Below are 13,721 nucleotides of genomic sequence, written 5' to 3'. Positions count from 1 at the left end.
CCTTTTTTATTTTCAACTTGTGAGGGATTTGAGAAGATCATTTGGGCTAACTATAGGATTGTCAAAAGAAAGAAGAAAAAGCATTCATTAAGACATTTTTTATGTACACAAAAGCAAACAGATGGAAATTCAGAAGAAAACACAGATGAGCAAAAGTTTTGTAAGTAACGATTTATTATATACTTATCAGGAAAAATAAGCAGTAGATAATAGCAATTCAAAACAATCCTTACTATCTGTTCTACTTTGTATATGGAAATATTCATTTTATTTGATGTTCATTAAGTTAAGAATAAAAAAACATTATTTTATCTTTTTTTTTTTTATGAACACTGACCCTAACTTTAATCTGATTCCACAATAAACTAGCTATATGGCCCTAGGTACTCAGTTTCCTCAACTATAAGACAAGGACAATGATATTAGCTCAATCTTCCAATCTTAGGATTGTTGTCACTCTAAAGAGACAAATTATATGATAATGTTATGTACATTGTAAAGCTTAGTTAGGAACCCAAAATAAAAAAATTTTTTTAAAAACTAACACAAAACTTGTTTATTTTTTTAAGAGAGTATATCCATACATGAAAAGTATATGAGATAGTCTGAGCAAGACTTCGATTAGGTGCCTTATGAATGGCCGTAAGTCATTAAGGACAGTAGAATTTGAATTTCTTCCTAGATCAGGAAAAGAAGGGATTTTAGGGTAAAAATGGAGTGGAGTTTTCCTTGGATCATAGAAGTTTTTTTAGTCTCTTTGAAGAGGAATTCAAAAGTAACAATTGGAGAGAGAAAGAGAGGTGATGGATGCAGGAGCAGCAGCAATGCATAGTATAAAGAGGATATTTTTTGGACACTAACTTGATCTCTTATGGTGACTAAAGCCTTTTTCTTTCCCTGGCAGCCAGCTCTACTTTATTTATTCAGAAAATCCAGCAGGGAGTGAAAATGTTTTACTGGATGAAGAGAAGTTATTTTAATTGTGTCCTGAATTGTTATTTTTGCTAGTGTGGTAAAGGGAGGGGACCCTATATAATTGATAACACTCAATTCAACTTGCCAGAAGACTGCCATCCCAGGGTAGTAATCAATAAATTGCCTGGGGGGATTTGGAAAATTTTATTTACAATTTACATTTTTAAGCTCTGTAGATTTGTGGGTAAAGGAAACAATAATGGATTGGACTTTCTATACTACACTAAAAACTTTACTAGTCGACCTCATCACCACTGTGAAGAAAGATCTCTTTGAACCTTTAGAGAAGATTGCTCCTTGAACTAACCTCAGTGAATAAAGATAGATGTCGCCTATCCTGCCCACTTTTGACAAAGGATGAGGGGTAAAAATTGCTCCTCATCTGAAAATTCACTTCACGGTGATTCTTCTTGGTATCAGTAACAAACAAATGTCCTTTTAATACTGGTTGGGTGCATGAACTTGCATGCCTTTAGCCAATTCTATAGAATTATGGCATAGACACAAGGATGTCAAGCTGGAGTCTTGCTTATGTGGACTGGTGAGAGCCAATTGTTAAGTTTGAATTTGAGCATTTATACTTTGGAAAAAGGCACCAACACTTCAAATTAGGGCTTGGTTTATTTTTTTATTTTTAGACTTAATAAAGTGACAAATGTTAATAATTCAGATTAAACTTAAAAGTGTGTCATAGATATATTTTCCTCCCAGAGAGTGCTTTTGCTAAACATTTGCCAGCATACTCCTCCCTATAGCCACAGATTAGTCAATTATAGTCAGCTAACTTTCAAATACATTTCATTTGTCACTAAAGAGGCCTGATTAGGATGTAGAAATGGTTAAAGACAGATTTATTATAACTACTAGAAAATAATTCAAAGCAAAGTTAGAAGAATGTTAGTAGAATGTTATAATGTCTTCATGAATATGAATTCCATCTTCAGACTCATAGGATCATAGATTCAGACATAAATAGACCTTAAAGATCCTCATTCAAATCACCTGCTTTGCCCAGGTTTGCAGTAGAAATCAAGGGACTTGGGTTTCAGCCCTGGCTCAGCCCCTTGCTAACTATATGATAAAACGGGCAAAATCACTTAATCTCTCTAATGTCCGGTTTCTCATCAACAAATATAAGAGGTTCGAAGTGGATGAATTCTAAAGATCTCTTCCTGTTCTAAATCTATTATCCTATGATCCCAAAGTGATTACAATGGAAATTGCTAGAAAGCACTGTGTAATAAGAACTCTGTTCTTTGGAATCAAGTTAACATTTGATATTTTTCTCCAAAATCCAATTTGAAGAGTTGCCATATCATATTAAAAGATAAGAAACCCTAAGTTCAGATTCTTTTCCTTCATAGTCTGACTTCTCAATCCAACTTCTAATAATTCCTTTTCCATTCTTTAGAAAAGAACAAAAATTATCCCTTTAAAACAAAAAACCCTCACAGAACAAAATGTTTGATGGAATGCATGTGATGCTGCCATTTCTGTGTTGTGGTCATCTTTGTTAGTAAAATGCTCTGATTAGAACATTAAAAGTTTTTGTTTAAACCATCTTGGTCTCACTTAATCTAGTTCATAATCATAATAGTCATCATCCATGTTCATTATGATGGTAGGGTGGTCTTCAGGTTTAAGTTTCTTTCTGATCTCTTTGCTTTTCTCAGTCAGATAGGAATTGCCCTCACAGTGTCTCATAATATTCTTTGATGACATCCAGCTTTCTCCTCGTCTTTCTGCTGGAGCTGCACATTGCCCTCCTCTCACATCCATTCCCTTGGCCATCAAGACTTTCCTAGCCCTGAGAAGATTACAGGTACAGTTCCAAGGATTTCCATCCAGGTAGAGGTACCTCAGCCGCGGTAAACTTTCCAGAACTTTGAGATCTAATGCAGATATCTTATTGTTTCGAAGATTCAGAACCTGTAGCTGTTTCAAATTCTTTAATTCCTGCTCACCAATATCCTGTATAGCATTTCCTTTTAGATCTAGTCTGGCTAAAGTATCTGGAAGCCTGGATAGAGAACAGAACAAGGTAAGAATGAAAGTTAGGAAAACTTTAATAATTGCCCACATGGAAAGTATTTGTTTTCTGGGTGTGTATAGGGGAGGGGAAGTAAAGATGGGGATTGGTGAGCATGAACAATATTCTTAGCTGATGCAACCCCCATGTGGAAGAAGATGGGGAGCCTGATTCCAGAAAGGCATGATGACACATAAAGGAAATGCTATGCCCCACTCTCCAATAAACTCTCCCCTAAGTTTAAAATGTTTGATATATCTGGTAAATTAGACAGGGTGAATTCTGCATGTTATCCATTGCCCCAATCCACAAAATTCTCTTGAGGTTCTAAGTAAATTATGTCACTATGCCTTTTGGAAACATGGTTTCAAGGCCTCTTCTCTGCCTTCATCAACCACACTCTGTATGTTGACCAGGCTCTCTTTACACTTGTAACTGTTTCCCTTGAAAAAGAAAAAAAAAAGGATTAAAAAATTTTTTGTATGCTTAAAGTCAGCTACGAATTCCTCATTCAGTCTCCTATTTTCCATGGAAGTTAATCACGTCAATCCCTTTGACCTTGTCTCACAGGTTTCATTTTCTATTTGTCTGATGATTCCTGTATTTCAATTCCCTTACATTTCTTTTTAAATTGGCATTCTAAAATGGAATCTGTTTTCCAAATAAAGATCAGTGACAACTGACAACATTCCTTAAAATGCCTTTTATTAAGGCAAAAATATATTCATTTACTTGATAATAACCTTTTCTTGCTGACTTATATTGTTTAGGACCTCCCCCCCAGGTTTTTTTTCTTATTATGCTCATACCTGTCTAATAAGTTGCATAACCATTAACTGAAGTTAATTTTTTTCATAAACAGTGCAGTTGAGGACATTTTATCTGGAAAGCCCTAATCTTAACCCTGCATATTCATATACTAACCTCACAATATATTAATACATCTTAGATAAAGTGATGGAAAGGGCTACTCCTTTCAGTGCATTCAGAACATTGGAATGGACCTGTGACAGAGAACTTATGTGGGGACATGGACTAGAGGGTACAAAATTGACATTCATGGGTGGTTTCTGATCCTTGTCCTTAGAAGTAGCATCCACGTTGGTGAGACCACGGATCCCTTTAAGTATTTGAGTAGTAAAGTATTGGTTTGTCAGTGTCCCATACTTGCCATTTAGAAAAGAAATAGCTAATGATTTTGAACATATATCATGGCAATCAGACAATTTTCCTGCTATGTTTAGTACAAAAATGTGTAGCTTGTAGTCCAAATGCATCAAGATATAAATTCCAATTGAACATTTTAGTTTAATGGAACTCGACAAATATTTTCTCTTTTGGGTAGCATTAAAAATAAGCCTAGTCTGGGGGCTGGTAGGTGGATAGTAGGGAGAGTGCTGGGCTTGAAGTCTGGACAAAGTTCATATCTAGCCTTAGCTACTTACTAGCTCTGTGTTCTTAAACAAGCCACTTAACCTTATTTGCCTCAAATGAAAAAAAGAAATTAAACCTAAGTTTCATTTTATGTTTTTATTAACATCTCTACAAACATTTACAAATTCACACTTACTTGAGAATTTAAAAAGTCTTATTTATTTAAATTTTTTCATACCCCTAGGATAAAATTTATTTAATAAAGAAGCAGATCAATTTTCCATAGAAAATAATTACATGTGTTTTAATCATTTAATTGAATTTTAAGTTAGCCTCCATATGACAGAACATTTCAATCCATATGAATTAGACATGAATATTTCATTGCTAAAATCATCAGAGCTAGGAAACAATTGAAGACTGGAAACAATGTTTATAGGGTTTTATTTCCAGATGTTAAATATTTATTGAAATCTTACAATGTACCTACCTCACACTGTGCTAGGTACACCCGACTAGAAGACCTTTTTTTTTAATTGTATCAATCAGGCAAAAAAAAAATCAACAAAGATTTTTTTCAATGTCTATTACTACCAGCTCTAGGTTAGGCACTGAGGATTAAAATACAATGAATGAAACAATCTGTACTTGCAAGGAGTTTACACTCCAATAAGAAAATGGGAATGACAATAAGTATACACATAAGTACATAAGGCCAAATATAAAGAGAATAAATAGTGTCTTGAAGGAAGGGAGGGATCCTATGAGATGGAGGGAAAGAATGAATTCTAGGCATGAAAGAAATCCAAAGAAATGGCATCTTTTTGGAAGATGGAGTGTCATGTTCAAGCAAGAGACAAGACCAATTTGGCTGGATCACAGAGGAGGGAAAGCAATGTTCAATTAGGCTAGAAAAATAGATTGGGGCCAGGTTGTAAAGGGTTTGGGCATTAAAAGCTAAACAGAGGAATTTAGATTTTGTCTTATAGGCAAAAGAGTCATTGGAGTTTGTTTAACTAGGGAGTGAATAAGCCAGTTCTGTTTTTAAGGAAAATCACTTTGGTGGTAGTAAGATGGCCTGAAGTAGAGAGAGAAATTTGAATCAGAGAAACCTATCTGGAGACTATTGAAATACTTTAAGACAGGTGATAAGAATCTGAATTAAGATAAGAGCCACGTGAGTTAAGAGGAATCAGATGGGAGAGATATAAGGAAGGTAGAAGGCCAGATTTCACAATTGAGGATATGTAGAATAAAAGTGAGAAGTCAAGGACAATGTTGAGGTCATGAACCTGGAAGACTGGAAGGATAGTGGTGCCTTTGAATGAAATAGTAATATTTGGAAAGAAGAGGGCTGTTAGGGAAAAGATATTCTCTTTGAGACATGTTGAATTTGAGGTGTCTCTAGGCTGCCTAGTTTGAAATTTTGAATAGGTGTTATAAAACTGAAGTTTAGTGAAGAAATTAGAGCTGAATATGTGTCTGTGTGTCCATGAATTATCTGCATAAAAATAATAGTTAACTAAACTTACAGGAGTTTGAGAGAGAGAGAGAGAGAGAGAGAGAGAGAGAGAATGAGCAAGTGAGAGAGAATTTGTAGAGGAAAAGAGAAGAGGGTTTTATGCCAAAACCTTGAGGAACACCCACAGTTGGAAGGCATGATATGGATGATGAGCTAGCATAGAAAAGGGAAAAGGAATGGTCACTAACACAGGAGACAAACTATTAGAGAGCAGAATCATGAAAACCCAAAAGGGAAAGAGTATCCAAAAGAAGAGGATGATAAATTGTCAAATAGATAGGTCAACAGGGATGAGAACTGAGAAAAGACTATTATATTTGGCAATAAAGAGATCATGGATAACTATGGAGAGGGCACTTCAAGTTGAATGAATAGATCAGAAGCTAGATCGTTGAAGGTTTATAAGTGAGTGATGGAGGAACTGGTGGCATCTTGTGTAGATTAAATGATTTTCTTAAGAACTTCAGCTGGAAAGAGAAGGAAAGGTAAAGGATGACAGCTAGCATGGATGGTAGGATCAAATGTGAGAGTTTTTTTGTTTGTTTTTAGCATGAGGGATACATGGGCATGTATATAGCAGGCAAAAACACAAAAAGAGTGAGATTGAAGATCTGATAGAGAATAGGTATAATAGAGGGAGGGGGCAATCTGCTGGAGAAGATGAGAGGGGATGAGATCAAGGGTACATGTAAAGGTACAAATGGAACACTCCATTAATGAAAATTATAAAACTGTTAAACATAAGAAGACACACACATATATAATAAAAGATAGGATCATTGTCAGGAAGAAACTCCTTTAACTTACTCATATTTTCAAGGAGCAGTTTGACAGAAGCCATAAGAAGATAATAGTCATACCTCTGTTTCCCTTAACAGTCATTTTGCCATAATCTCAATAAGTGTAAACTCCACCATAATGTCAATCATATCTGTCATCTGAGACACCAGTCAGATAGTCCACAAAATTTAAAGCTAGTAGATGATCCCTACTTGTATTATTTCCACTAAACAGCAGTCTGGTTTTTGCTTGTTTGTTTGTTTTTGTTTATTTTTTGGTTTTTTATATCCTTACCTTCTGTCTTAGAATTGATGTTAAGTATTTGTTCCATGGTAGAAGAGAAGTAAGGGCTAGGCTATTAGGGTTAAGTGACTTGCCCAGGCTCATATAGCTAGGAAATGTCGGAAGCCAGAATTTGGCCTCCCATCTCCAGGCTTATCTCTCTATCCACTGAGCCATCTAGCTGTTCTTGGTCTATTTAAAAAAATTTTTTTTATCTTATTCTGAACTTAAACATGAACAAGGAGCATTTTCATAAATACAGCAAAACACAAAAAGAAGTTTCTATATGAAACTGTGAATCTACATTTCACATTACTAGCTTTTTTTAAAAAGGCATATAATAAATCCTAGTAATCTTTAAGTTTAATATTTTGGGATAAAATAAATTCAACTATTCAATTTATCTGTGCTTTCTTCTGAAATTCCTTCCATTCTCTTTAGTGTCTTTAAAATGTTTTTGTAGTGGTCTCCTTTTGGGTAACAATTTTTAACCCCACTCACCCCATCCAATCCTTCCTCCATTACCAGTTTGCTTCTTGTGCACAAATCGCTTTAATGGAATTCTTTCCTCCCACTATGTGACCTCCTTTTACTAAGGCCCCCAAGAGAGGGCTCCATTCTTGTAAACTCATATCTAGTCCTGAATGGCTGGAGATGGAAGCAGATCCAAGACTATGTGTTACATTCACCTTGAACATAATTTCTTGTCCAATTCCTCCAGATGTTATCCATCCCCACCCAGTTACCTTGCCCTTGTTTTGTACATAGTTTGTGTTGACTTATGCAACTATTATATGTATTCATATTATTTTCCCCAATAGAAGGTAAGCTTCTTGAGGGTAAAAATGGTTTCTTTTTTGGTTTTGAATCTTTAGGACCTTATACAATGCAGCTGGGTAGCTCAGTGGATTGAGAGCTAGGCCTAGAGATGGGAGGTCCTGGATTCAAATCCAGCCTCAGACCTTTCCCAGCTGTGTGACCCTGGGCAAGTCACTTGACCCCCATTACCCACCCTTACCACTCTTCCACCTAGGAGCTAATACACAGAAGTTAAGGGTTTAAAAAAAAAACATACTCGTAATAAAGACTTGCTCCTTTAATATTACTGATTCATCCATTTCTTTGGGGCAGCTGGGTGGCTCAGTGGATTGAGAGCCAGGCCTAGAGACAGGTCCTAGGTTCAAGTCCAGCCTCGGACACTTCCAGCTGTGTGACCTTGGGCAAGTCACTTGACCCCTATCGCCCACCCTTACCACTCCTGGGCTAAGGACGACGGTCCCTAGACCGGATGAAAAAGGAGGAGGGTTGGGCGTTGGGCTAGCAACCCCACCCTGTAAAAACTACATCTGCTAAAGAAACTGCAACCTGAAGTAGGGGCAGCTGGGCTAGCTCAGTGGATTGAGAGCCAGGCCTAGAGACGAAAGGTCCTAGGTTCAAATCTGGGCTCAGACACTTCCCAGCTGGGTGACCCTGAGTGACCCATTGCCTACTGGTTGTGGCCCTATGCTCCTAGAATGGAGTCCCAGGATAAATTTTTTTAAAAATTTACTATATTTTGGGGTCTTAACAAATTCTTTCTGATTGAATGATTGATTGACTACTATATAATATTAATTCACCTTATGTTATATTTTTTCAGAACCTATTTTAAACATATTAGTTAGAGAATGTGTTTACTATACTCCTATGGCAGTAATGGGCAAACTATGGCCTGTAGGCCAGATTGGGGGGGGGGGCTGAAATGTTCTATCTGGCCTTGGGACATTATTCCTAATCTGACAAATACAATCAGTAGGATACAATACAATAAAATTTAGAAAGAGTTGCCTTAGAAACAGACTGACAGATAAGCATTTCCTTTCCTTTGACCCCCTCTTTAAAAAGTTTTCCCATCACTGTTCTATGGCATCAGGAATCCTAAGCAAGATTCTAGCCTCTGAAAAAATTGTAAGCTCTCTGAAGGAAAGGGCCATGTTTTATGTCACTGTAAATTCCATAAGACTTAACACGGCACCTGAAAATGGAAGTTATTTAATAAACATTTCTGAAATGAACAAATGGCATGTTCCAAATGGCAGAAGTTATTGTTTTTCTTTGCATTGGTGTGGGGATGATTAGAGGTCAAAAGGTAAGAAGCGACCTGCTGCTTCTACCTAGAAATCTTGTCCATGTTAGTAGCCATGAGTCATCAGTTGACTCTGGTACTTTCTTCCCTGACCTTTAAAGGCACTTGTATGGGGTGTCTGTAAACTTTCCAATTTGTCTAATTTGCTGTGGCTTGATTAAAATTTTTATTAGCACATATTGATAAATAAGCCAATTCTGCCCCCTAAGTTAGCCAACAAAGCCTAGTTCTGCCCTGATTCTTTCACCAGCAAATACATTCCACTGTTATTGGTGCCATGCTTGGACTAAGTTATGTATAGTGGGCTGCATGTATTCTACTCACCTGGGTTGTGAAGAATAAACTTTTGCTTCCACACCTTCCTGTATATAGTATGTATATAGATTCTAATTTGAACTTCTATTAAGCATCTTGAACTTAAAATTTTTATAATATGCCTGTCAGATGAATTAATGTTTATTGTCATCATCATCACTTGTCTTATCTATGAAAATTTGTAGAGGAAGGGAAATTTGTGTTATCTTTCTCACATATTCTTCTCCTCTTCCCAGTTTTCCTAGTCCTATTAAAGGTATCACTATCCTCCATCCTCTCATCCTGGGTCATCTTCCGTTCTTTACTTTCATTCACACACTTATAAAATATATTGTCAAATTTTATCATTTTCTGTTTTGTTTCTCAGTCTCTCTATCACTTAGCAGAGTGCCTAGCAAGTAAGAGATTCTTAAAAATATTTGTTGACTTGTCTTGACTTTCTACCATTGGAATATCTCTTATATGTATCCCTTTCCAATCTATTCACAAAGTCACAAATCTAGTTTAGTTCCCCATCACTTCTCACCTAGACTGTTGCAATACCCTCCTAACTTGTCTCCCTTTCACAAGTATCTTTCCATTCCAATATATCTTCTACTTAACTGCCAAGCTGCTTTTTTCTAAAATATAGATCAGATCATGAGGACACAAATTTTCCCCTCCCCCGCCTCCTCACCCCACCTTATCAATGGCCATTGACTGATAGGGAGAAAATTCATTTGAGGGTCACAGAAGCAAAAAACAGATTGAGTTGTTTTTTTTTTTTTTTGTTATACAAGATAGAAAAAATTCTGTTTATCTAGTTTTAAAATTAAGAGTAACATATAACTTACTTTAGTTGAATTATTACTTTATAATACAAAGTATGTTTCTATTATGAGCAGTTAAAGGAAAAGAGTGAAAGAGGGAAGAAGGGAAGAGAAGAATTTAAGGCAAGGGGAAAGAGATGGAGAAAGAAACTGACATTAGAAGACAGAGGAGAAAAAGACAGCGGCAAAAAGGCAAAGAAAAGTATGCACATACATATTCACACGGGGAATGACTTCCAAGAGACATAAACATTGATCAACATAGAAAGCAATAAAGACACTGCCAATCAAAGAGATTTTTCACGTAATAGCACCACCACCATCTTTTAAGCTTTAAAATACTAAAAGTTGCTGAGGACTTTTAAAACTGTTTTATTTTTATTTTTCTCTTTTTCTCTCTCTCTTTACATATATATGTTATATTTTTAAGCTCGGCATAAACAGAGCCATTATCTTTTAGTAGTTTTCCTGTGGCTTGGATAAAATAAAGCTTAAGGTTGTATTTGGCCTGAAGGTTTCCCCACTTCCATGAATAAATGATTCTCTACTTCTAGCTTCCCCTAGGACACCAGAGAGTTATTTATAATTGCTCTGCTTAGCTCTTAGGCTACAAAATATCTATAGAAGTACCAAATCTCTGAAAATTATTAAGAATGACAAGACGCACTGGTCACTTGCCTGAGAGGTATTGACAGCAGAAGGTTCTGTTCCAGGGCCAGGTTAGAAAGTTGAACACATCTCTGAAGGGCTCCCACCTCAAATAAGCTGACCATGTTGTTGTCTAAAAACAAATGTTTCAGGTCTCTCAGGTCCTGGAAGTCTTGAAGTGTTACTCTCTGAATCAGATTGTTACTACAGTCAAGTTTCTGTAGCCTTGTTGGCAGTCTGAAGGGCAAAGTCTGAAGTTGATTCTGAGATATTTCAAGTGTTGTTAAATTAGGAAGGAATTGGGCTCCCTCAATAGAAGAAAGTGAATTGGCAGAAAGGAAAAGATGAGAAAGGTTCTCCAGATGTTTCATCTCTCGAAATCTTACTACTTGGAGCTGGTTCCTCTCCAGCTTTAAAGACAGCAAAGACTTTGGTAGGTCATTAGGGACTTTAGTCAGTGAATTACCACTTAAACTAAGAAACTGCAGTGACTGAAGAGATGCAAAGAAGCTCCCTGGTAGGAAATGTAGCTTATTATTCTCTATACTCAGATGCTTTAAATGAGGAAGTTTAAATGGACCAGTCAGAGATTCCATATTGTTGCCATCCAACACCAAATTTTGCAGATTAATAAGGGAGGAAAGTGTGCTGAAGGAGAGAGTAGAGACCATGTTGTTTTGTAGCTCAAGTACTTGTAACTTTTTCAAGCCTTCAAAATCTGATTCACGCAAAACATTTATTGAATTATCATTGAGTTTCAGTACTTCAAGGCTGTTTGGGAGGGCAGTGGGGATTCGTCTTAGTTTATTTTTCCAGAGTTCCAAAGTCTTCAATGTACTCAAGGTTTTGAAGGTGTCATTTTCGACAGACTCCGTGCCACTGGCCAATAGAATAAATTCTTCCAGGGCCAGTGTTTTGGTGATATTAGATAACTGTGGGGGGTAGGGAGGTGAAATCCAAAATCAATATTATGTTAAAAAATACTGTACAATATGTACAAACAAAACCAAGAGTATTTCATATTTTCTTCCATTATCTATTTTAACTATATCTTACTTAAGCAATTTTCAAAAGACAAATTATAAACTATCAACAACCTTATTAAGTGATTTGAATCACTAAGAGAAAGAGAAATATAAGTTAAAACAACTCTGTGGCTTCTTCTCACATGTACAAAAATTGACAAAGAAGACAAAAATAGAAACCAGTCAGCACCAGAGGAGCTTCAAGAAGGTAACAATATTAACATGCTCTTGAAGGAATTGTGACCTGGACCAGCTTGGAACCATATAAGAAAAATTATTTAAATTCTTCAAACTAGATCTTTTGATCTAGTGGTCCCACTAACAGAAGATTTTTTTTAAAGACCCTACAAAATATCTACAGCATCATTTTATGTGTGTATGTGTGTGTGTGTGTGTGTGTGTGTGTGTGTGCAAATAAAATATATATCTTGGGTAAAACTTAAAAAATGACAATACTGAAAAAGTCTACCTATTATGTTGATACTGCTATTAACACACTACTAATATACTGAACATAGACACATTGCTATGACTAAGGACACAACCAAAAGTTTTACCTCTGAAAAATGAGCTTTGACTAGATGACCTCTAAAAATCCTTTTAGCCCTAGATCTGTTATAGCTATGTGTACACAAAGCTGAGATAGAAGCATTTATGTACTATAGGTAAGTTTGGGTTATTACAAATAGGCATACACATATGAACACACACACATGAAAATTTCATAACTAATTTTACTTATCCTAAAATAAATAACTCTGTGACATGGAGAGTTGAATTTTTTGCTGTTAAAAATTCATCTACTTATAAAAAAATACTAAGGAATTTTACTAATTGCATTCTTTTCCACAGTATGCTGGCAGCTATCTTCTGCACCTATTTCTTTTCTTGAATCTGTTTATATGACACAAACATTTTTCAAACATATTCTCTATCAGAAATCAAACTCTCTTTTTTAGAGTGTTTGAGTAAGTTTCTATTTTAAAAGGATTGATGAAGAAACAAAAAGACTATGTGGGTGATCTTCTATTTATGAACCATGTAAATTGCCCAATATGTACATTGTCTTGTCATGGCAATAATAATTTCATCCAATTCTAAGATTTTAATGCCATAAATACCTCATCATATGCTCTTTGACCAATAAAGCTCTGAGAGCACCTCATATCCCCATCCTCACATTTGGGTATCCCCTTGAATGCCAGACTTCTGGAATACAAAGCCTGGATCAAAAAGGTTAGAGGGATCACTAGGTAGCACAGCAGATACAGCAGCAGGCCTGGAGTCTGGAGGACCTGGGTTCAAATTGTCCTTAGATACATCCTAGCTGTATGAGCCTGCACAAAGTTACTCAACCCTGATTGCCTATCTCTGCCATTCTTCTGCCTTAGAATCAATACTTGGTAAGACAGAAGGTATAATAATAAATGAGTTTTCTAAAAAGCAGGAAAGAAAATAGTTATGATGAGGTATTTATGACACTGGAAACTTACAACTGGATGAGAACTTTGAGATCCTCTAATCAACCCTCTTTATTTTACAGATGAGAAAACTCTTTGAGGTCCAGAGAAGTAAAGACTTGCTTATGTTCCCATAGTTTGACACCACTAGAACTAGGACTTGGATGCAGATCATTTTGCCTCCTCTGTCTGTCTGTCTGTTTGTCTGCCTCTCTTTCTCCTTTCTCCCCCTTCTCTTTCCCTCCTCTTTCCCCTCTCCCACACTCTCTCTCCTTATCACTTCTCTTCTCTTCTCTTCTCTTCTCTTCTCTTCTCTTCTCTTCTCTTCTCTTCTCTTCTCTTCTCTTCTCTTCTCTTCTCTTCCCCCTTTCCCCCTC

The 13,721-nt window shown here is 36.2% G+C and overlaps 1 protein-coding gene across 1 annotated transcript in view; it reads right to left on the bottom strand.

The window, feature by feature from the left end:
- Positions 1-2,547: 2,547 nt before the first annotated feature.
- The window catches only part of LOC123245124 (nephrocan-like), a 14,192-nt gene continuing 3,018 nt past the window's right edge, over positions 2,548-13,721 (bottom strand). Inside the window, exons 2-3 of the mRNA XM_044673880.1 lie at positions 10,890-11,791; positions 2,548-2,995 (exon numbers count right to left, since the gene is read on the bottom strand). Of these exons, the coding sequence (XP_044529815.1) occupies positions 2,548-2,995; positions 10,890-11,791 (1,350 nt within the window). The remainder of the gene's footprint in view (positions 2,996-10,889; positions 11,792-13,721) is intronic.

Source organism: Gracilinanus agilis, chromosome 4, assembly GCF_016433145.1.
Source record: "Gracilinanus agilis isolate LMUSP501 chromosome 4, AgileGrace, whole genome shotgun sequence".
In the NCBI taxonomy this organism is placed as follows: domain Eukaryota; kingdom Metazoa; phylum Chordata; class Mammalia; order Didelphimorphia; family Didelphidae; genus Gracilinanus; species Gracilinanus agilis.
The sequence above is the reverse complement of the archived record's forward strand: the minus strand, read 5'-3'. Positions and strand labels throughout refer to the sequence as shown.